Source organism: Pan troglodytes, chromosome 3, assembly GCF_028858775.2.
Source record: "Pan troglodytes isolate AG18354 chromosome 3, NHGRI_mPanTro3-v2.0_pri, whole genome shotgun sequence".
Lineage (NCBI taxonomy): Eukaryota > Metazoa > Chordata > Mammalia > Primates > Hominidae > Pan > Pan troglodytes.
Window position 1 is genome coordinate 116314731 of NC_072401.2, and position 24919 is coordinate 116339649.

The 24919-nt window shown below is 35.0% G+C and overlaps 1 protein-coding gene across 1 annotated transcript in view; it reads right to left on the reverse strand.

Annotated features, from left to right (window-relative positions):
* Positions 1-4968: 4968 nt before the first annotated feature.
* NDST4 (N-deacetylase and N-sulfotransferase 4) overlaps positions 4969-24919 on the reverse strand; it is a 284247-nt gene continuing 264296 nt past the window's right edge. The window contains exons 9-14 of the mRNA XM_009448180.4: positions 24767-24890; positions 22691-22865; positions 16256-16426; positions 10498-10607; positions 6992-7094; positions 4969-5131 (exon numbers count right to left, since the gene is read on the reverse strand). Coding sequence (XP_009446455.3) covers positions 5012-5131; positions 6992-7094; positions 10498-10607; positions 16256-16426; positions 22691-22865; positions 24767-24890 — 803 coding nt within the window. The 3' untranslated portion in view covers positions 4969-5011. The remainder of the gene's footprint in view (positions 5132-6991; positions 7095-10497; positions 10608-16255; positions 16427-22690; positions 22866-24766; positions 24891-24919) is intronic.

Genomic DNA, 24919 nt, shown 5'->3' on the forward strand with positions numbered 1-24919 from the left:
TCTTATTTCAGGCATAAAATGTTGTGTATTTGCAGTTTTAAAAATGCAGAAAACAGGCTGGGCAGCTGTGGCTCATGCCTGTAACCCCAGCACTTTGGGAGGCCGAGGTGTGTGGATCACCTGAGGTCAGGAGTTTGAGACCAGCCTGGCTAACATGGTGAAACCCTGTCTCTACTAAAAGTACAAAAATTAGCCAGGGGTGGTGGCAGATGCCTGTAATCCTAGCTACTCGGGAGGCTGAGGCACGAGATTCGCTTGAACCCAGGAGGCAGAGGTTGTAGTCAGCCAAGATCGCACAACCGCACTCCAGCCTGGGTGACAGAGTGAGACTGTCTCCAAAAAAAAAAAAAAAAAAAAAAAATGCAGGAAACAACAGTGTTTGATATTAATAAATGTAATAGAAAATACATTTAAATATAATAAATAGTTTTTATTTGTGGCAAAATCTTTCTAGAAGAAGGTGACATTAGAGATAAAGACTTGTGGAGAATTCTGAAAAAGTTTCTTGTAATTTTATAGAACTAATTCTTTATTATATATGCTTTTATTATATATATGTCTCCATATGATACATATGCTGTCATTAAATTTTGTGACTTTGGTTTGAGGAAGTTGCAGCTCTAGATCTGATATTTTTGATAGAATATGTGTTAGGTTGCAAAGAAATTTAAGAGAGCAATATAAAGAGAAGGTACAAGGGAGATATTCTGCTGAGTAGACTGACAAAGGAATAGATAGGAGGAAAAGGAAAGAGACTTCAGTAGAATGGACTGAGACGGCACTACTTTGCTGTCAATGTTATCAGAAAAATAGCAAGGAAAAGCACAAAATTTATTTTTTGATAGTGATGAGGAAGACAGTTTCCCATTTTGACCACATATATGTTTAAGATTTATATGTTTTATTTTAAAAGGAGTAGAAAAAACATATTCTTTTCAATAAATGAAGAGAGAATGATTCAAATTTTACATATTGTTGTAATTAACATGTTCCCACACAACTGCATCAGCATTGTGCTAAGTTATTTAAATGTATTTTCAATTAATGCCTACGAAAACCCAATGAGTAGCTATTGTCTATTTTTTACTAACTGGCTTAGAAAAGTTCCACAAACTGTCCAAGGCCACACAGCTAGCAGCTAGTAAGAGGTAGAACTGAGATGAGAATTCAGTTCTCATAACCTTGTGGTTATACTTGTTAAGGGTTTAAAATTCAGGGAGTATGTATACAGTGAAGAAAGATAAAAGATAAAGAATCAACTATTGATTAAAGCCTTGGATTTCAGAGGAGAAACAACACGACTCTAGTGACCATACCAGCAGTAGTATTTATTCTGAGGAAGTGAGAGCCAATGATATGCTATGCATGTACTACATCAGTTGTTTTTTTTTTTTTTTTTTTTTTTTTTTTTTTAACAATTTCAGTAAATACAGAACTCTCTCCCTGCTTTTCCCAGCCACCTCACTGGCTGACACAGAAAATATAATTTGGGAGACAAAAAACTAGTTGAAGTTTCTCAGACACCACATATATGCATATACATTTGCATTATACACATATAATGAGTGTGTGTGTGTGTGTGTGTGTGTGTGTGTGTCCATAGCTAAGCTGTGTTCTTATTGTTGAAAGAAAATTCTGCTTGCAAGACTAATAGATTTTTTTTTCTTTTTGGAATAATGGGCCAGCATTATTTTTGAGGTACTTCCATCAAGGAAACAATTAAGTTTTCTAGCCACCAGAAACTGAGCTTTTAAGATATCTTTCCTCCTATAAATTTTTTGTGTTTTCTGTAATTAAAAATAAAGCAGTACTCATGGTAAATGTGTCACATTATATTAAAACAGTGAGACAGAATAACAAAAACTACACAGGGTAAATGGATAGGTTTGTTAAAATTGAAGGCTACAAAATCTCGTATTGGACTAAAAGCTATTTTTCTAGAAAAAAATGTGATAAAAAGAGTATAAATTTTTCTCATTAGCATTCTTTCTTGTTGTTTATTTAATTCTCTTTGGGCCATTGTTAAATACAAACAAAATTTGGTTTGGGGCGAGTTTTGTAATATAATTTTTAGAGACTGTTACTTGATAAGCATACACATTTTGATAAAGACAATAATCAAATATTGTTTTTGCCTTTATAAATGTGAGGTCATCAATGATTATATCTGTGAATTAGGCAACTGGATTATAAAAAAAAAGAAAGGAGAGAAACTAGCTTGCTTTAGAATTTTTAAAGAAAGTACGTCATTCAAAGTGGTGAAGAGAGAGTATAGGATTCTAAGGTATTGTTATTTCACAGCGATGAGGTATCTATCCCTTTTCAGAAATATTTATTGAGAAACATCTTTTGCTTTATGGCTCACCATGCTGTTATTATTGTGGCTTTTGTCAAGACACTGTCTCTGTATTTATACTGACTAGTGAATAGATACCAGTGAAAGTTAGTTTGACACCTTATTTGGGAGATTAATATACTACTCTACTTAATTGCTTTGCCTACGGTTTGTGATGCTTCATATTCATTGGTAGAAATTAAAAGAAAGTTTAAGCAAACAGCCTGAATTTAGCCTAAGAACTAAAATTTTCCATTTCTGTAAATTCATTGTAATCACTTTTTTATTTATAGATAGCTTAAATAAATTTCATGACTACTAAAACATATATTATTTAAGACCATGAGATCAAATTTATTTAACATTTTAAAGAATTAAATGTATTAAAATCTTGAGTCAATAATTCTAAAATAGCCAGTGGGTAAAAATTGGAAAAAGCAAGATATTCTTAAATATTAATTTTTTCCTGATTTATTATAATCTCAGAGCCCAGAGTTCCTCTTAGTAGTTTATTGTAAGATGAAGATAAATTATACAATTAAAATTTATTTTGTTGTCTTCATTATCAACCTTAATGAGAAATATGTTCACATTGACTGAAGTAACCAGATCGAAAAGAGTAGTTGAGTTTGGGGAAAATTTTGCTCCCAGATATCTGTAGACAGCTAACTGATACTGTATAAATTATTTAGAAAACAATGAAAATGGCATAAAATGAGTTACACTTTTAAATGCCAGGTGATGGGTTGGAAAACCTTGAGTTACATAGATTGTACTTGAGATGTAAAAAAGTTTCCCTCTGTTCTATAAATATTACTTTTATCCCACTTGAAAAAAAGTTAATCACTATTTTTAAAAAGAAAGATTTATAATATAAATTGGAGGAAACTAATGAATAAATCAAAGGTTCGAGCTGTACATGCAGTTACTGTGATTTTAGTGTGTGTAATAAAATGCTGTGAAGCACACACTCACTTACGCAACAATAAGATGGATAATTGAGCCTCACAGTTAACAGAGAAGGACAACAAAAGTATATGTGATTTATACTCATGTCCATGAAAAGCCTTACATTTTTTGAATAAGGTCAAGATCCTTTTGCTGAGAAACAACAGGAAAACAAACAATCTTAATGAAGTATAAATGTAAAGTTGGATGCTGAATACCCCAATTAGGACACATAAATTTGATGTGTTTGCTTAAAAATCAACAACAAACTAATATACAGAAAAATACAGATCTGTGATTTGCTATTATATTATTGCAAGCATAATTTCTCAAATTACAAGAAAAAGTAGTATTATCTACAGCCAATAGGAAAATTACTCTGGAGGAAGAATAGGTTGTTGGGTAATGTTACCAAAGTCAGTTTGATTTACTGTTCTGTTGAAATTTTACCTTCATGTATTACTGAAAAGTTTAACAAAATATTAATATACCATCACTGACAAATGAGATAAAAATCCAACTAGCCTTACAATAACCTCTAAATAAGAAAAGAACCTATAACTCTAAGACAGAAAGAATATCACTTCTCCAGAAATTAACATTTGGGTGGCGTGGCTGAGAAACTGGGTTTAGGTTAGAGAATTAGTGATGTTTGAAGAGGTAAGATTTGGATTATACTTATTTTTTTAATAGGCATTAAAAACATAATCTTCTACAATAGTAGACATACTGGCATATATGAAAAATCCATGCTTTAAAAAGATTAACATATACTATGTAGAAGGCACACTGCCTCACTATATATGCAAACACACCTTGGTGTTTTCATTCCATATTTTATCAATAAAGCTTTATTTCTATCTCAGATAGTGAAAAATATATAAATACTATATCGTTGTCAAGGTGGAAATATCTATATTATTAGTATAGTAAGATTCGGGACCGACTTAAAGATGGCCTTAGACTTAACAGTGGTATTATGCAGCTTCATACTCTTTTTCTTCCCCAAAAACTTTAACAGATTTTGCTGGAATCATAATGACAAATTCACTGGGAAAGGCATGTGCTGCCAGATAAAATAATATCAGTGAATATGGAAGCTTTCACGTAATCCCCTCTTACAGGAGGAAAACAAACAAAAAACATGGGAAGCTATAACTTCACAACTTCTTTAGCAAGTCAAGAAATTAATAAAGACGAGTCACTGCAGAAAGAAAATATGTGGGCTGATATAATAAAGAGTAATTACTCACAAATAAGAGTATGGGGTTACATAATTCCCTCTCATAATAAAAGCAAAATTGTTTTTAAATTCTCAAGGGGAAAATGTTAGCCCTTAATTCAAATATTGAGTTATGACTAACCTCATTTACTTGGTTTTTCCTTAAAATTTTAACTGGTCACTTGTATATAATCCAGATTATCAGTCGTACATAGAGTATCTGAAACCTTACGCTTAACATAGGAACTGGGCTGTGCTATGATCTGTACACTAGAAACTGGATAATGCCACAAACCCCCACATAATCTCCCAAAAGCTTACACAGGGATTGATGCTAGTAATTGTCAATGCGTGCATGTATAACAGTTTTCATTTTATGAAAAAGGCTGAAGGAAATTTATTCACACAGTTCTTTGTTGACAATCACAAGTGCTTGAGAATAAAGGTGGATTTTTTTTTTTTAAACACTAGAAGTATCTTGAGAGGCTTGGTTCTTGTCTCCAGTGCTATCTCACTTTCTGCAGTTCCTGTCTCAGCCATGATGGCAGAGGCTGTCCCAATCTGTGTAGCAGTTTGGATAGTTCCACATTATGATCTCGGTAGTAATTAGAGAGGAACGTTCTAGACTGGAAAGAAAAAAAGAGGAACTTGAAAGAAGCTCTTTGTTTCATCAAACAGGATATTGTAATCTATATTTCTTAAGGAATATATCTACTACAGTATACGTGTCTACAACATATTATATTTCTTGTATTTTTCCTCAAATATCAGTTATTTTTACCTTTTGAAAATATTTGGCAAAGGTGTAGCTAAAAATAGAAATAGGACCAAGTATATCCTATATGGCGTATCTGTCATTACGGCACATATTTATTGTGGTATATATGAAGTCTACACAGAAAGAAAAAACGATGACAGGAGTGTAATACTAGAGATAAATGAGATAGGGACCACATGAGGTATGAAATTTATGGAGGTAAGCTAGATAAATGTACATACATTTTTTTTGAAAATTGGCCCATAAGATAAAAATTGAATGTGAGCATAATCATAAAAACTAAAATTCACTATTACAAATAATAACTTGCAATATTATGCAAAATTTTTATACATTTACTCAGAGCTGAAATATATTTTTTTAGTCACTAAGAGCTTTTGGTTTCCAAAATATTATAAGGTCTCTGAAGCCTGATCCTTTTTGCAATTCTTATATTTCTAATCATGTTGCAGAGATGGGCCGTTATTAGAGAAATGCTAAAAAAATATGAATGGTTTTAGTTTTATATTTATCTTTCATCTACACAGATTTCTGGAAAACAGGACATTTCTAATTGGACTTTCTTTCTGGATATCACCTATATTATAACCCAATTGGCAGAGTTCCATCTCTTTGACAAAATTGGAGATGAACACTTTTCCTGTTGCTGGCATAGGTAACAATGCCTCCTTCATTGTTTTCCATTTGGTCCAAGATCCACCATCTCTCTTAAGCCCTCCTCAATATTTTAACACAAATGGTCTTTTACCACATAAACCTCCCTTAGCAACTTTTGTGTATACTGTGGAAATGGATTTAAGACAACTACATTTCATCTTGGAACGTTCACCAGGTATTTCATTATGTTTCTTCCCTTAAACCAGATTGTAAACACTTCACATTTCGGATAAGATGTTTATAGTAGTAGTGGGAACATTACATTTATTTCTTGGTGGATTAAAGTGATTTCTGAAACCCTTTTGAAGTTATTGAGTTCAAAAATGTAGCTTAAGGACCTTCTAGTACATCTATTTCCATAGTAACCCATGAATCACCTGCATCCCCCTTTGCCCACCTTGCCGTAAGAGAAATATGTATGATACCTGGCTGAGCCAATTGCTGGCTGGTTTTCCAAGCCTGTTCTACCAGATAAGGCATTTCTTCTCATATCCTCACTTCTATTGAAATATTTTCCTGCCGTTTTCTGGTTTCGTTTGTCATGTTTTATGTTTTTATGTCCCTAATACAAATCAGTGGATATAACTAATTTATCCTGTAATAAATCTGAGTTCGCAACTGTTTTATCTTTGTATTCTTTCCATTGCTTAGCCCAGTTCCACCTGTAATGTAGGCCTTGAATATCTGTATTGAATATATAATAATGATACTTGAATATTTTATCCAAAATCACTTGTTTAGTAAACTATTTAAGTGCTTTAAGCGTTTGGAAATGAGTCATTTTTTAGTAAATATTTATTTTTGAATTGCATTCAAACAGCAAATAATTTCTAGGAATGTATATTAATTCTTAATATCTATCTACCGATCTCTATCTATCTATCTATCTATCATTTCTATGTGTTAATTATCTCTATCATCCTCTAAGTATATAAAATTATTAATTGCAAAGGAAGAGCAGAAAAAGGAAGCAAATTTCTTGTTACTAGTTTTGAAATAGCTGTTTGCAAATATTTTTGCTAGAGTAATTCAAAGATTAAAAAATTATTACCTCTGGATCCATAGGTGGATATTTTCGGCCTTTGCTTTTTCCAAGGCATTTTGTCTTTCCTCCTTCCAGTAATTGACACCAAAAACCCTTTTGGGGATCAAACCTACAGTACATAAAACATATAATGATTACAAATTGTATGCAGAATTTTCAGTGAGACAGCCTCACCAATTGAATAAAGGAAATGTATTTTTGTATGCCCACTGATTTAATTTAATTCATTTTTACAGATATTTATTTAGCTGATTTGAGAGAGGCTAACTGAGATGAAAGAAGCTATATGTTATTATATATTTTAAGTAGCTATACTATAATGAAAAAAGAAATAGATCTTTAGTTTACTTTTACATGAAAATTTTTAACTTAAGTTCCTTAGCTTACTTATGCATCCATAAAAGATCAAAGACCAATAACTAAAATTACAGCCAATATATAAAGGAACTTTAGGATACTTTATTTACTTATGGATGTGATTTCAAAGATATGTTAACAGACTTATTTGAAATCATTCACTGGTATATATTAAAGGGGTTGAATGTAATGTAGGTATACTTCTGTGAATATAAACATGAATTAAAGCTTTCAGTTCAGAAATTATTGCATTTTTTACAGTTCAAAATGCTTACACTTTTCAAAAAACAAATTAGAAGTGTAAAAATAAAGTGGAGGATCAGACAACCTCTTATTTCTCTTGTTGAAGGCAGATAATCTGTTAGATAATTCAGGTACCTATATTCTTACAGAAAACTCTAATGTCGTTTTGCTCACGTAGCTGCACTGAGTTATGAAAGAAAGGATGTGTGGCCTAGTGTGTTTTTAAAAGTCGAATATGTAAGAATTTTTGTTTAGGACTAACAGGAGAGGAAAAACGGAAGAATGAACCAAATAAGAAGGGAAATTTTAAGTTCATTACTATGGGGCTTGCTGCATGCATAAAACATCGAAAAGGTTTGCATTTTTGTTGCTCAGCAGATGTTTTAGAAGGATGAAGCATAATTGACTGGGATGTAAAGTTAATTAGTTGCAGAATATTTTGTTGCCCTGGGCCCATTCCTATAATACTGGTGCACCTGCAATTTGCTTCTGTACATATGTGAATTCATTTAGGGGGAGAGGGAAGTTTTCTTCACAGTTCTCTGCCCAACCTATTATTAGAGACCTGAACCTTGCAGTCCAAGTTGTCCTAGTACATGTTGTAAATTAAAATTAAATACACCACTAGTTAAATGGATAAAAGAAAGACAGAGTCATTTCCAACCTGGACTTTTCAATCTGCTCTTTGCCTGTCACAGTCCTTTCTCCTGTTTTCATTAATTTCCCAAGAGGAAAAACAATTCAGCATGCTGTATAAAATGAGATGAAGTCGGCATAACAGTGCCCCTAAACATTGTTTTCTGCCTCAGGATGAGAATATTTAACTGCATTAAGGTAAAATACAGCCCTGGCAGCAAAGTCAACATATTTATACACATGCTGAGAGCATCTCCTTTGCTCTCAGGTAATGCCGAGGTCTCAGGATGGGCTGTGGTCTCTCCTTGTTATCCACAGCAGCTGTTGTAAGGCACAGCTTAATACAATCAGAGAAAGTAGAGCCCTCCAGAATACTGAAAGTCATTTTTTTTAGATAGGGTTGTCATAACCTTGAATCTACATGATTTTGCTGTCCTGGTTTCATTTAATGCATTGGCAACTTCATACGCCTTAAGTCTAACAAAGGACATTTATCCTCTCTAAGTTATGTCAATTCATTGCTTTATGGTTTTACTTTAGTAGGCATGAAATTGTGAAATTAAGATGCAAAGCCTGCCTCAATATAACTGTTAGGCAACTTTTAGTACATGAGTTGGTTGTGGTTTGAGTTTTTTTTATTCTACTGAACATCACTATAGTTATTAATTTTTGTGATGTGTGAGACATATTAAAAACGACATATTTTGTACTTGTTCGTAATCTCTCCTTCAAAAGTGTAATTTTACAGGTTTATTGAACCATAAGCAACTATTTTTCATAAACAGGATAGAAACATTACCTCAACTACTGCTGAGAGGCAGGAAAAGAAAGCCAACATCAGTAACTATTAATACAAACATATTATAGGAAGCTTCGTTTACTTAATTAACAGGAATAGGCCTTGTGTTGTTGTTATTTCCATGTGTAGGTAAAAACTTCATTAAGATTGTTTTAGTGGATAAAACACAACCCAATCTTATTACTGCTTTTCCTGTTCCTCTGTTAGCCTCTCTAATTGTCTAATTGCTGATTCTAATCTGCTGCGAACTGGGAAATTATATAATTGCGCTTGTTAGAATTTTGTCAAAATTTCACAGGTTTTGTATCAGACCTTGTGGGAGAGGCTTTTATGAATAAAGTACAATCCCTTTTAAGGTATATTTTGGCTACTTGTTTTTGTTTGTCATTCTGCTTCTTTTACATTTCTCCCCATTTTTAATTATAAAAATATAGGGTTTTATTTTCCCAAGATGACAGCAATCATATCTCCCATCCCACATTCATTCCCACTGGTGATGCTGTCCCACCCCACCAAGAGGTGCAGTCTTGTTTTTCTCCCCTTGGATTTGGACTGGCTTTAGTGACTATTGTAACAAGTAGAATGTAGCCTAAGTTATACTGTGTGACTGGCAGGTCCAGGTCAGAGAAGGACTTGGCTGTCTTGGACCACATGCTCCCTTGACTTATTGCTCCCTCTTGGAACACAGCCACCACAGGGTGAGGAAGCCAAGTCATCCAGGAGGCCTCATGGAGAGTCTTCAACCCACTGATCTCAGCCTTTGAGCCACGCCAGTCCAGGATTCAGAGACGTGAGTAAAGGAGACTCCAGATGATTTCAGGTCCCAGTCATCTGAGTCAAAGCCAGATATTCAAGTCTTCCAGGCTGTGGCTCTAAACATCATGAGCGAAGACAAGCCATCCTTCTGTATCCTGTCTAATTCCTGACCCACAGATTCCATGAGCATAATAAAATAATGGTCATTATAAGCCACTAGGCTTTGGGATGGTTTGTCATGCAACAATAAATAGCTGGAACAGTATACATGATTATATTTGGTTATAAATAATTTAATAAATACAGAATAAAACATGAATATACTCATTTCCCAATTCTGTCCTACATATTGCATTTCATTTCTAACCTGTAAATTTCTTGAAAGAGGAGACAATATCTTTTTCACCTTTGTAAACTAAATTTCTAGGACACTTTCTGCACAGGTAGGCATATAAAAAATTTACTTAATCAAACTGATAACAGGGAAAACTCACAAAAAGAAGAATTTGCAATAATATAACATATACTTTATAAAATAAAGTATTTCTCATATTTAAAAGAGAAACACTACATGATTGATGAGGATATTCCTTTGATTGCTTGTAGGTAGCATAGGATGTATAAATTCTAGCTAGTATTAATGATGTTATATACACACCTACCAGTGATAATTTATGATGGCAAATAATGGAAATGAAATCAAGCATGACAATAGACTCACGTTAGTGCTTCAGAGTAATTATAATGAGGTGTAACTCCCAGAAACCTCTGGACTTCATCCATCACAGTAGCTGGGTCAGATCTCAGCTGCTGTCCATCAATAATTAGCAACTGTAAAGTCAGAAATAGTCACTTTATGAAGAAAAAAATTAAATTGAATAGACTGTGATGCCTTCCTTTACCTGGTGTGACATTCATAAATTGGATCAGTGTGAATAGGAAGCAAATATGCCCTACTTAGAATACATTTGAATGTTTATTATTCTTGCATCCTTCCACATAAACAATAAAGTTTGCCATAGGCATCATTTCTTGTGAATTATCAAGTTATAGCCCTTAACTTGCTTTTTGTAAATCAGAAGTAAACATAGACACTTTCTTGATTTAGTGCTTCAGTAGAAACATAATTTTCCATTTGTTGTGTGATCAGATAATTATCCAGCCTACCAAATTCCTATTAGCTAACCCTGGAGCTTACGGCTCAGAAATAGTGGTCATCCAAATGAAAATCACCCATCTAATCTTAAACAAACAAGACAGAGGGAGGAGGGAAATGTTTGTCCGTGCCTTACTGATCATTGGATCACTGCCCCAGAATATCATAATTGTCAAAGGAATACTGGAAAAGGCCGGGCGCAGTGGCTCACACCTGTAATCCCAGCACTTTGTGAGGCTGAGGTGGGTGGATCACCTGAGGTCAGGAGTTCGAGACCAGCCTGACCCACAAGGTGAAACCCTGTCTCTACTAAAAATACAAAAATTAGCCAGTCATGGTGGCAGGCTCCTGTAGTCCCAGCTACATGGTAGGCTGAGACAGGAGAATTGCTTGAACCCAGGAGGCCAAGGTTGCAGTGAGCCAAGATCGTGCCACTGCACTCCAGCCTGGGTGATGGAGTGAGACTCCATCTCAAAAAAAAAAAAAAAAAAAAAAAGGAATACTGGAAAAAGGTCAATGGTAAGGCCCAGCTACTAGGGCTTCAATTTGCCCTGAGCTGGAAGACAGAATATTAAAGTTATGCTTTTTTTGTTAAGTCTCTGCCAGGTTTTGATATCAGGATGATGCTGGCCTTATAAAATTAGTTAGGGAGGAGTCCCTCTTTGTAACTCTGGTAGAATTCGGCTGTGAAGCAGTCTGATCCTGTGTTTTTGGTGGTAGGCTATTAATTACTGCCTCAAATTTAGAACTTGTTATCGGTCTATTCAGGGATTTCACTTCTTCCTGGTTTAGTCTTGGGAAGGTGTATGTGTCCAGGAATTTATCCATTTCTTCTAGATTTTCTAGTTTATTTGCATAGAGGCATTTATAGTATTCTCTGATGACAGTTTGTATTTCTGTGGGATCAATGGTAATATCTCCTTTATCACTTTTGATTGTGTCTATTCGATTCTTCTCTCTTTTCTTCTTCATTAGTCTAGCTAGCTAGTGGTCCATATATTTTCTTAATCTTTTCAAAAAACCAGCTCTTGGATTCATGGATTTTTTGAAAGGTTTTTCATGTCTATCTCCTTCAGTTCTGCTCTAATTTTCTAATTTTAGTTATTTCTTGTCTTCTGCTAGCTTTTGAATTTGTTTGCTCTTGCTTCTCTAGTTCTATTAATTATGATGTTAGAGTGTTGATTTTAGATCTTTCCAGCTTTCTGTTGTCATTTAGTGGCATAAATTTCTCTCTTAAGACTGCTTTACCTCTGTCCCAGTGATTCTGGTATGTTGTCTCTTTATTTTCATTTATTTCAAAGAACTTCTTTATTTCTGCCTTAATTTTGTTATTTACCCAGTAGTCATCCAGGAGCAGGTTGCTCAGTTTCCGTGTAGTTGTGCGGTTTTGAGTGAGTTTTTTAATCCTGAGTTCTAATTTGATTGCACTGTGGTCTGAGAGACTGTTATGATTTCCATTCTTTTGCATTTGCTGAAGAGTGTTTTACTTCCCATTACATGGTCAATTTTAGAATACATGCTGTGTGGTGTGGAGAAGAATGTATATTCTGTTGATTTGGAGTGGAGAGTTCTGTAGATGTCTATTAGTTCCATTTAGTCCAGAGCTGAGTTCAATTCCTGGATATCCTTGTTAATTTTCTGTCATTGTTCTAATATTGACAGTGGGGTGTTAAAGTTTCCCACCATTATTGTGTAGGAGTCTAAGTCTCTTTGTAGGTGTTTAAGAACTTGTTATATGAATCTGGGTGCACCTGTATTTGGTGCATATATATTTAAGATAGTTAGATCTTCTTGTTGCGTTGATCCCTTTACCATTATTTAATGCCCTTCTTTGTCTTTTTGGATCTTTGTTAGTTTAAAGTCTGCTTTATCAGAGACTAGGATTGCAACCTCTGCATTTTTTTTCTTTCCACTTGCTTTGTAATATTCCTCCATTCCTTTATTTTGAGCCTATGTGCGTCTTCGCACGTGAGATGGGTCTCCTGAATACAGCACACCAGTGGGCCTTGAATATGTATCTGATTTGCCAATCTGTGTCTTTGAATTGGGGCATTTAACCCATTTACATTTAAGATTAATATTGTTATGTATGAATTTGATTCTGTTATCATGATGCTAGCTGGTTATTTTGTACATTACTTAATACAGTTTCTTCATAGTGTCATCGGTCTTTATATTTTGATGTGTTTTTGCAGGGTTGGTGCAGGTTTTTCCTTTCCATATTTAGTGCTTCCATCAGGAGCTCTTGTAAGGCAGGCCTGGTGGTGACAAAATCCCTCAGCATTTGCTTCTCTGTAAATAATTCTATTTCTCTTTCGCTTATGAAGTTTAGTGTGGCTAAATATGAAATTCTTTTTTTTGTTTGAAAATTCTTTTCTTTATTGTAATATTGGCCCCCACTCTCTTCTGGCTTGTAGGGTTTCTGCAGAGATCTGCTGTTAGTCTGATGGACTTCCCTTTGTAGGTAACCTGACCTTTCTGTCTGGCTGCCCTTAACATTTTTTTCTTCGTTTCAACCTTGGAGAATCTGACGATTATGTGTCTTAGGGTTGGTCTTCTCATGGAGTATCTTAGTGGTGATCTCTGTATTTCTTGAATTTGAATGTTGGCCTGTCTTGCTAGGTAGGGGAAGTTCTCCTGGATAATATCCTGAATTGTGTTTTCCAACTTGGTTCCATTCTCCCTGTCACATTCAAGTACACCAATCAATTGTAGCTTTGGTCTTTTCACATAGTCCCATATTTCTTGGAGGCTTTGTTCATTCCTTTTTATTCTTTGTTCTCTAATCTTGTCTTCACACCTTATTTCAGTAAGTTGATCTTCAATCTCTGATAGCTTTTATTCTGCTTGATCGATTTGGCTATTGATACTTGTGTATGTTTCACAAAGTTCTCATGCTGTGTTTTTCAGCTCCATCAGGCCATTTAGGTTCCTTTCTAAACTGGTTATTCTAGTTAGCAGTTCCTGTAACATTTACCAAGTTCTTAGCTTCCTTGCATTGGGTTACAACATGTTCCTTTAGCTCAGAGGAGTTTGTTATTATCCACCTTCTGAAGCCTACTTCTGTCAATTCATCAATCTCATCCTGTGTCCAGTTTTGTGCCTTTGCTGGAGAGGAGTTGCAATCATTTGGAGGAGAAGAGGCATTCTGGTTTTGGAAATTTTCATCATTTTTGCACTGGTTTTTCCTCATCTTCGTGGATTTATCTACCTTTGATCTTTGAGGCTGATAACCTTTGGATGGGGTTTTTGTGTGGGGATACTTTATGTTGATGTTGATGTTTCATATGGAACCAAAAAAAGAGCCCGTATAGCCAAGACAATCCTAAGCAAAAAGAACAAAGCTGGAGGCATCATGCTACCTGACTTCAAACTATAGTACAAGGCTACAGTAACCAAACAAGCATGGTACTGGCACCAAAACAGATATACAGACCAATGAAACACAACAGAGGCCTCAGAAATAACACCACACATCTACAAACATCTGATCTTTGACAAATCTGCCAAAAACAAGCAATGGGGAAAGGATCTCCTATTCAGTAAATGGTGCTGAGAAAACTGGCTAGCCATATGCAGAAAACTGAAACTGGACCCCTTCCTTACACTTTATACAAAAATTAACTCAAGACAGATTAAAGACTTAAATGTAAAACCCCAAACCATAAAAACCCTAGAAGAAAACCTAAGCAATACCATTCAGGACATAGGCATGGGCAAAGACTTCATGACTAAAACACCAAAAGCAGTTGCAACAAAAGCCAAAATTGACAAATGGGATTTCATTAAACTAAAGTTTCTGCACAGCAAAAGAAACTATCATCAGAGTGAAAGGCAACCTACAGAATGGGAGAAAATTTTTGCAATCCATCTGACAGAGGGTTAATATCCAGAATCTACAAGGAACTTAAACAAATTTACAAGAAAAAAAACAACCTCATCAAGAAGTAGGCAAAGTATATGAACAGACACTTCTCAAAAGAAGACATTTATGCGATCAACAAACATATGGAAAAATTTTATCATCATTGTTCATTAGAGAAATGCAAATCAAAACCACAATGTGATACCATCTCATGCCAGTTAGAATGGTGATCATTAAAAAGTCAGGAAACAACAGACGCTGGAGAGAATGTGGAGAAATAGGAATGCTTTTACATTGTTGGTGGGAGTGTAAATTAGCTCAACCATTGTGGAAGACAGTATGGCAATTCTTCAAGGATCTAGAGCCAGAGCTACCATTTGACCCAGGAATCCCATTACTGGGTATATACCCAAAAGATTATAAATCATTCTAATATAAAGTCACATGTATACGTATGTTCATTGCAGCACTATTCACAATAGCAAAGACTTGGAACCAGCCCAATGCCCATCAATTTTAGACTGGATAAAGAAAATATGGAACATATACACCATGGAATACTATGCAGCTATAAAAAAGGATGAGTTCATGTCCTTTGCAGGGACATGGATGAAGCTGGAAACCATCATTGTCAGCAAACTAACACAGGAACAGAAAACCATATTCCGCATGTTCTCACTCATAAGTGGGAGTTGAACAATGAGAACATATAGGCACAGGGAGGGGAACATCACACACTGTGGCCTGTCAGGGGTGTGGGGCAAGGCGAGGGATAGCATTAGGAGAAATACCTAATGTAGGTGACAGACTGATGGGTGCAGCGAACCACCGTGGCACATGTATACTTATGTAACAAACCTGCATGTTCTGCACATGTAGCCCAGAACTTTTTTTTTTTTTTGAAGATCAATACAAAAAAATATATGGATGCCTTTTTTCAAATCCTTATTTCTCGGTCTATCTCATGTTCCTGTGGCCATTATAACACTCCCCATTTGGCAGCCTAGTGCATGACCTTCTTTCCTTATAAGGGCCATACAGAACAAACAACATGCAGGTATCTGCATGTGGTGTTTCGTAAAGTTGTTGTCTAACTGGCTGTTGTACTGGTAGTTGAGAGTTGTTGCCCATAAATCACATGATGTCTCCTGTATGAGAACTTATCACTTTGAGACTAGCTACTGTTCAAAAGAAGATTGTAAGAATGTGTTTTAGAGATATTTATCATGTTAATAGTATTAATAAAATTAAAAATGTAAAATGCACATTTCTTCCTTACTTATCATTGTCTCTGATTATAAATCACTGTCTGTGGCAATGTTAATTCCCATTTTCTGCTTGTCAGTGCAATACAATCATGATAAACAGAAGAAAGTAATTTCAGGACATTATAATAAAATATAAAATTTCAGGACATTATAATAAAATAAACAGAAGAAAGTAATTTCAGGACATTACCTGAGAAGTAGCAAAGTAAGTTAGCCATCTTTCTATGTGGACTGCATACCATCCAGGTACTAGGCATCTTCTCTGCAAAGTTTTTAAGTCAGATGGAGCCCAATGTCCTGTTGAAATAACTTCATAGAAATTGAACCTTAGAGCAGCTGGATCTTCATGTGATCGTTGGTGCTTTAACAAGAAAGTCAATTGTAAAGTTAGATTTTTTTTAATGCCTGTGTAGATATGCATATGTGTATGGGTGAGCACATGCATGTGTGTGTTTGGTGTGTATGTATAAATGTGTGTGTCCTTTATGTCACAAAATAATAACAAATCAAATACTTAATTTTAGAATGAAAATAAACAAATGAAATGAAATAGAATGACAATTGTATACATTGGAATACCCATTGGCACACTGCTTATTTTAAAGTAAATTAAAGTACAAGCCTTCACTATATATCAAGTGGTATACACATAAACTTGTAGTTATATTTATGTCTAAAGTGGTTAGGTGCAAGGCAGAGGTAGGATGTGAGGATTTTCTTCATGGATATTATTAAGACTGAGAAGATGTCAGAGACCAGACAAATCAAGCCTAATGAAAAATTTAGATTTTGCAAGAATAATCTTTTTAAGAGTAGTCTTACATGTTTCTTGGGCCACTGTTCCATTACTGCCACTCCTTCAGATTCTGACATTTCCCCAATATCCCTGTGTATCAGGTGCTATGGGTACAGATAAAGCTGCTGTCTATTTCTCATGCTTGTTTAGATGTCATATTCATATTACATCACCCAAGATCCTTTCTGTTTGAAAGGGTTTCTACCTAAACCTGCTAATTCACGAATACTGCTTCACTTCTACTTTTCAGTATCAAATCCTGAGTCACACCAAACTATCATTGGTCAAACAGGAAAGAGCCCAGCTCAGTGAGAGATAAATTTAACAGTCAATACAATTTAACAAACATTATTTAAGCTTCTTTCCGGAACAAAGATCTGAGATAGATCCTGGAGATGAAAAGATATAAGACATAACCACTCTCTTCAAAGAAATCAGATCTAGTGTGGGAGACAATAGATTGGAATAAAGTTGTATATTTGACATATTTGATTAGAGGTAGAAGTTACTTGCTGTGACAGCCAGATCAGTAAGGGATTAATTCTGACTGCAGCATGAAAGGACTTTTCGACGGTTGAAGCTTTCGAGCTAAAATGTAAGGAGAAAGATTGTGATAATCAGAAAAACAAAACCACCAAACACATATGAAAACTAAGAGGACTTCATCATCTAAGGTAAGTTTGAGCTAAGATAGATGAGGTATGTGGGAATAAGTGTTGTGAAACTTCTAAAAGTGAATTTGAAGAAATTCTAGTGTAGGGTAAATGTGGAAGTATACTGGTCCGTGCTATGACCGTGTAATGGCTGGCCTTATGTGTGAGTGATGGATCTTATGTGTGAGTTAGAAATAAAAATAACTAGAAAAGTAAAGATGATTAGGAATTGATGAGTGGTTAAAGAATAATTAGTAAGTGGCATACACTTTTAAAGTTCTCTTGTTGTTGTATATTTATTGATATTTTTACATGCATATACCTTATGCTGAGTATATAGATTATATAACTCATTTAATTAACAAAATGTGTAGAAATTATATAATTTCAATGAAGAATAAGACACACTACATACATATTTAATACAGTAATGCTAAAATGTCTACCTTAAGCAGTGATAATATGAAACTGTGCTTAATCTGTTCTATATTGACTTTTACCAGTTTAGCACCAACTTTTCTTTATATTCCTGCAACTAAGTAGATTAGCATAAAAATATGACCATGAAGTCACAAAATGACATATTTTATGGAAAAACAGCACTATAGCTCCTCTGCGAGGTCCGTTATAAAAATGCGGGGTAGAAATTACAGTGGCAGGTGACATTTGTAGGAGTTTCTGAATTATGCCTGCTGAGCTTTGGATTTACGGTATTTACTGAATAGACAGGACTAGCTAAGTAATAGGCTACATTATTTTGAAATGTGGAGCAGTGTGGGGCCCTGCTCACTGCAATACAGCAATAAAAAGTATTATCAGAAAAAATAATTCCTTTCAAACCTGTATGTATGTTCAAAGAATTTATTTGAAAAAGCAAGCGCAGAGAGGCACACACATCATAAAGATTCTCTTTTATTGAACTGGTTTAATCTATGTGAAAAAAAAAGGTTCACTTAAATCTGCTCTAGATAGTGACCATGCTTTCTGCTAGGGAAATGTTTAACATTTTCCTCAATTGCTTAAATTCAAAACTTTAAGGCTTCATGCTTTAATGCTTTTGGTATACTGAAAAAATAAGTTTATCTTGCTTTGCAATGAGTGTTCACAAACTGAGAAAGACATAATTCTTGTACCTTGTGGGAAATACTGACTCGTGTATTAGATAAATTCTGATGGTAGTTTATAAATTTTGCTTCCAATCTAAGTGTTTTTTTGGGATCCCAACTACTCGACCTCCAGTTTGCAATGTCACATTTTTCTATACAGCAGTATTTGTTTTCAGTAATACATTTTTTATTAAATAAATTTTGAAAAATCAAGAAAAAGAAGCAAAAAAATGAAATGACTTGTTATCCTACTCCACCCTTCAAAAATTCCCTTTTAATCTTCTTTACTTTGGTATTAATTTGTATATGCACTAAATTCGTACATACACAAAATGCACTCACATCGTTGGGATTTTGGTATATATACACTGTTACCATCATAACTTCAAGATTACCAACTTGTATTAGGCCATCATTGCTGTAGGCGAATTTACATTTTTGTTGTCAGCTTTATCGCGCCACTGTATAATGATTTCACATCCTCTTTTTTTCCTCTTCTCAAACTGCTGTGTCTTCAAACTATCACCCTCTTTTCATCAGATTAACTCATTCCAGGCTTCTCAAAGGAAGGAGAGACCATCACAGTCACTTCAATTTTTCCATCTCAGGTCTTTGGATTTACCAGTGTCTACATTCATCCCCTCTTCTATCCCTTAAGTTTCAACCCAGGGATTCTCAAACATAGGCCTGTTGATAGAATACAGTGTGTCTACGAACTCGGATCAGCAAAAGAAAAAAAAGAAAAACGACAAAAATACTTTTTGTGGCAGGGCGCGGTGGCTCACGCCTGTAATCCCAGCACTTTGGGAGGCCGAGGCAGGCGGATCACGAGTTCAGGAGACTGGGGAAAACACGATGAAAACCTGTCTCTACTGAAAAAAAAAAAAAAAAAAAAAATTAGCCAGGCATGGTGGCACGTGCCTGTAGTCCCAGCTACTCAGGAGGCTGAGGCAGGAGAATGGCATGAACCTGGGAGGCGAAGGTTGCAGTGAGCCGAGATCACGCCATTGCACTCCAACCTGGGCGACAGAGTGAGACTCCATTAAAAAAAAACAAAAAAGCAACAACAACAAAAAACTTTGTTTTCAGTAATTACTGAATGGAATGTATGTAGACAACAGCCACAGTATTTATTGTACTGTGATTGTGATTTTACCACCAATAAAAATCAGTTATTTTATATCCCATTACCAGTGTCTTAGATATATCAAAATGTTGCTTATGGTCACTACTATTTCAAAGTTATTATAGTACTAGACTCATCATTATCATATGATGTAGTACTAGACTCATCAAATCATATATCATATATCATATGATATAGTACTAGACTCATCAAATTATCATATGATGATTTAATTTAAAAGTTTGTTACTGATTGAAAAAGTATTTCACATTAACATAGCAGTTTCTTTTGTATACATATTTAGTTTTAGGCTTTTAAAATATATTTTTGAAACACTTATAGGAACCACCAGACAGCTAGAAGAATCTCAACACAAGAAAAGTTAAGAACTCAGAATGCAGGCAGGGTTGCCCCTGGTCCCACCATGTAAGCCTTTTCCTATAGCCATTCTTTCCTGTATCTCCGCAGAGTTGGTTACCTATTATCTCTTCTGGGCCTTTAACCTCTCTTTTTCTTTGGAAATGACTTATCAAATCAACACTACTACAGATCACGTTTTCTCAGTTCTACTTCTACTTCTATGTAATAAACCAGTGTCCTGTTTTACCCCTTCAAAATCACACTTTTGGAGTCTTTCGCAAGTGCTGCCTCTATTTCTTCACCCCTAATTACTTCTTTTTTCACCAAAATCCATCTGGCTTTGCTCTTTTTTACTGTCTTGCTAAGGGCTCCACTTCCCTCCACATCTTTCGCTTTGCCTAATGGTTTGATTTTTTAGCAGCTTTTGGAATTGTTGTCACCCCTCCATCTGGCAGCACTCCCTTCCCTTCGAATCAGTGCCACTGCACTCCTGAATTTTTTTCTTCTATTTTGGCTATATTTTCTTGTCTTTCTTGGCGCCTCATCCCGCTCTGCACTTTTCATCTCTAAACTCTTTCCTTAGGTGATTTCACCATTTACATGGCCATGGCTTCATACCTCTGATTCACAAATATCTAGCTCAGACTTCTCCCAGAGTGTCAGCTGACTTCACTGTTCTTTTGATAATGAAGGGTTTCATTCATCATGATCATAATCCACACTTTTTTAGTCCCCACCTCCCACCCCACCCCAACCCTCCTGTATACTGCAGTGATTCTTTTTTCATGGGAATGTGTGGCCATCATCTAGGGCCCACATTGGAAATTTGTTTCATCCTTGACACTATGTTCTCACCAAATTCTGTTGATTTTAATGTCTAAATATCTCTGAATACTTATTCTTCATTCAGTTTCTACTTACCATTTTTGTCTACACCATTTCCATACCTCAGTAGGTCTATTGCAATAGCTTCAAGTGTGATTTCTCCAAAGAGTCATTTGTCCTATTCCAGTTTCTTCAAATAGCAGATAATGTGATGTATTGTAAAAGAAAATCTGGTAGTCACACATTGGCTACTGTTTTTCAAAGGCTTTCAGTTGCTCAACAAATGGCAGCAGCCAGATGGTTCTAGCCCTAGTGTGCCTCTCAGCTGCAACTCCTATAGGTCTCTACATAGGATTTTCCCACTAGCCACGCGGAATTTCTTCTAGCTCTTTAAATGTGCCATGATTCTTTATATCCAATGCGTTTAACATATACTGTATCCTCTACTCCACCTTTCTTCTATTCTCACTCAGGGAATATCTACTTGTCCTTCAGTTTTAGGTCTTAAGTTTATTTTCTTACACAATGCTTTCAGAGAACCTTTACATACTTCCTCACAGTACATTCACAATGTTTAATTACATATCACTATGATTATTTAATATCTACACATTAGACAAACAACTTTTAATTACTATTTTATTAATTAAAACCACAGTTAAATGTTTCTGCAGAATATTCCATTTTAGTATGACACAAATCTATGTCAATGAACACTTTCCTCTTGTTATTATTTTTGTAGATAGTGCTGCAATGCTCCTAAACATTTGTCCATCCTTTTGAAGTTTCCCTTATGATCAATTACAGAAGGGGAATCACATCACTAAAAGATCTTTACATCCTTTTTTGTAATTATTGCCAAATGAGTTTTCAGAAAATATCTTAAGTGTACCTTCTATTGGAACACTTGAGAACCTTTGTAATCACTTTCTTGCCAGCAGAGAAAAACATCATAATTGTTGTCAAGATACTAAAAAAAGAATGGGCTGGGCTTGGTGGCTCATGCTTGTAGTCCCAAAATTTTGGGAGGCTGAGGTTGGTGGATTGCTCGAGCCCGGGAGTTCAAGACCAGCCTGGGCAACATGGCGAAACCCCATCTCTACAAAAAATATAAAACAAATAGGCGGGTGTGGTGGTGTGTGCCTGTAGTCTCAGCTACTTGGGAGGCTGAGGCAGGAGGATAACTTCAGCCCAGGAGGGAGAGGCTGCAGTGAGCTATGATCACGCCACTGCACACCAGGCTGGGTAATAGAGTGAGACCTGGTCTCCAATTGGGTTGATTATTTTCACATAAATTGTTGGACTGTTGTTTTTTTGTGTGTGATTGTTTAGCTGTGCCTTTTCTTCACTTTGCTCATTTTTCTACTGCGATATTTTACTTATTTATTAACTTGGACGAAACTTTTATAAAATAAAGCTCTATGCCATTCACCATGTATTGTCACTCTAGAAACTGACTTTTAAATTTGTTAATTTTTGATAAATCAACATTCTACATGTTTATATAGCTTAGGAAATCTATTAATTCTTTGGTGATGTGTGAGTTTTTAAATAATTATTTTATGCCTGAAAGTCCTTGCCCAACTTGGTACGAGTTAAATATACAGCTCATATTTCTCATATTTTTTGGTGGGGGTTGGGGGTTTAGATATTCTTACATTTGACTTTTCATATGTTTAGGTTCTATTCTGGTTATTTTTCATTGCCTCCATTTAAGCTATAACAAAATGCTTTTAGCCGATTTTTTTACTGACCATACCTGGTACCAAGAGTATGCCCTGTCTGAGGGGTCAATGAGGATGGTGATGATCTTGGCTTTGGGGACAAGAGATGCGGCTCGTCTTGGAGCTTCTTCCGAATGGAAGTAATTAGCACTCTTTTCAAACAGAAAGTCACTTGTAGTATTGGATGGTGTAGGGAAAAAGTCCATATACCTGAAGGCAGAGAAAGACAATTAATTAATCTGAAAATAATTTTTCTTGCCATATTCTGAATGTGAAATAATTGGAACATTTTAATATTCATTTATAGCTATTTCTGATTATTATGCTGTTATAGTTTAAATAATAGATATTCTATACACATTGAATGTGAAGTCAACCCAAAATATTCCTCTTCTAATGACCCATTTTGGGCATGGGAAGGAGTGAGGTGAAATAGGTAGGCCAATAAGGGTCAAAGGAAAAGTACTATACATTTGGGCTGATGTTCTGTGCTATAAAACTCCAATTCCAGAAATACTATTTGCCTGTGGCAAATAGCAAATTACACTATATTGTTTAGTTGATATTAAAAAATAGTAAATTTATGTTTGCAAATTTGAATGCAGAAATTATTTGGTGAGATTAAAGTTCACAAGACAGAAAAATGTGTAAGTCTGAATAGCTATAAAACACCAACAATTTTAGGGCGTGGCGGTTCTCTTCCTTCTTAATTTCTTTGTAATTTGTAGTATACGTAGCGATGTGAACACTTTATAGTCTATCTAGAGTAATTAAGGGGATATTTCCTGCCAGTTGATCCTGTGGTGCCTCAGTAGGTTCCCTCCTCCATATGCTGTCAAAACGTTCCTCTGCGTGTGGATTATGGAATCAATATGTTCTGAGGTTAATTCAGTGCAAGTCTTTAATTATGTGTGTAACCCTCCTTACAGCTCATCACTTCTCTCACCCTCAAATATTCTAGAAATAAATAATAAGAGCAATTAAGAATTCATATAAGACACTTATTTCCCTCTTTGACATTTGTTATTATGTTTCCCAAAAGCAGAGTGGTGAAGAGTCTCATCTATATTCCTGCTAAACAATTTGTGTTCCATTTGGGCTCACAGATCAGAGAAAATTGCCGTTCTGCTTTTAATAACCTGCATGCAATTCCAAAGGTTATTTAGCTTTTTAAAAGTAAGGTAGGATATAATGTCCTAGATGCAGAGTCGACACATCTCCAACAACAATGGGAACCTTGATCTGCTCGCCGGTGTTGCACCTGCCCAACCCTGATCCTAGCTGTACCTTAAAAAAATGTGTCTTTCATTGCAAACAGGTTCATGCATGATGATGACACACAAACTTACATGCTGCAGATGTGTGCATTGAGGGGAATTTTCCTCAGGTGAGATTTGCTTTATATACCTGTGAACTAGAAATTAAATTCAGGACCGTGTTTTCTTGAAAAATTGGAATAGAGCTAGAAAAAATCACCAGAGTGAAAATCATTTCCAATATCAGGTTTATTCTATTTTAGTTTAGGGGAAATACTGTGATTTTATTTTTTTCATAATTTATCATGTGTTACTTAATATTTATTTTATGTACGTGTGTGACCAGAATTGATATGGTTTTGAAAATGTCCTGTTATTATTTGCATGACAAATATCAGCCTATATTATAACAAAACTTATAGTTTATGTGGTTAATGAAGATACATGTCACAAATTATAAAATAAACTACTGATTTATTTGTTGCCTGAAACATTGTTGTGAAGACAAATTATGTGTTCAGAAAAAAATTAGGCACAGTTAAATAATGCTACGCTTAAAGAGAATTTTAAATACCCTTATGAATAATTCTGATGAAATGTATCCCATAATGTTTTTTATTCAATCATATTAATTTAGCAGAAAAATATTATCATTATTGCACTGTCCAAATCACATTATAGGCAACACTGATTAAACATATCATCATTATAAATTAATTTCTAATTCACTGTGGTAGAACTGAGCATAACAAATTTATCCTGTAATTATGCAGATGCCACACATACATCTGTAATTGCTCTGCAGTGATTGAGCATGTGTTAATAATGGAATTTATTTTTTGTTATTTTTCTTACCAGTCTATTCCTTTGTGATAGTTGTTGCCATTAAAGAACTGAACTTCCTCAAATGTCTTTGGACTAGGGAGATTGCTGATGATTGAAGGATGCATAAGAAGAAATAAATAAAGTGCAGTTGTTCCTATTACAAAAAAAGAAAGTAAAAGGTTA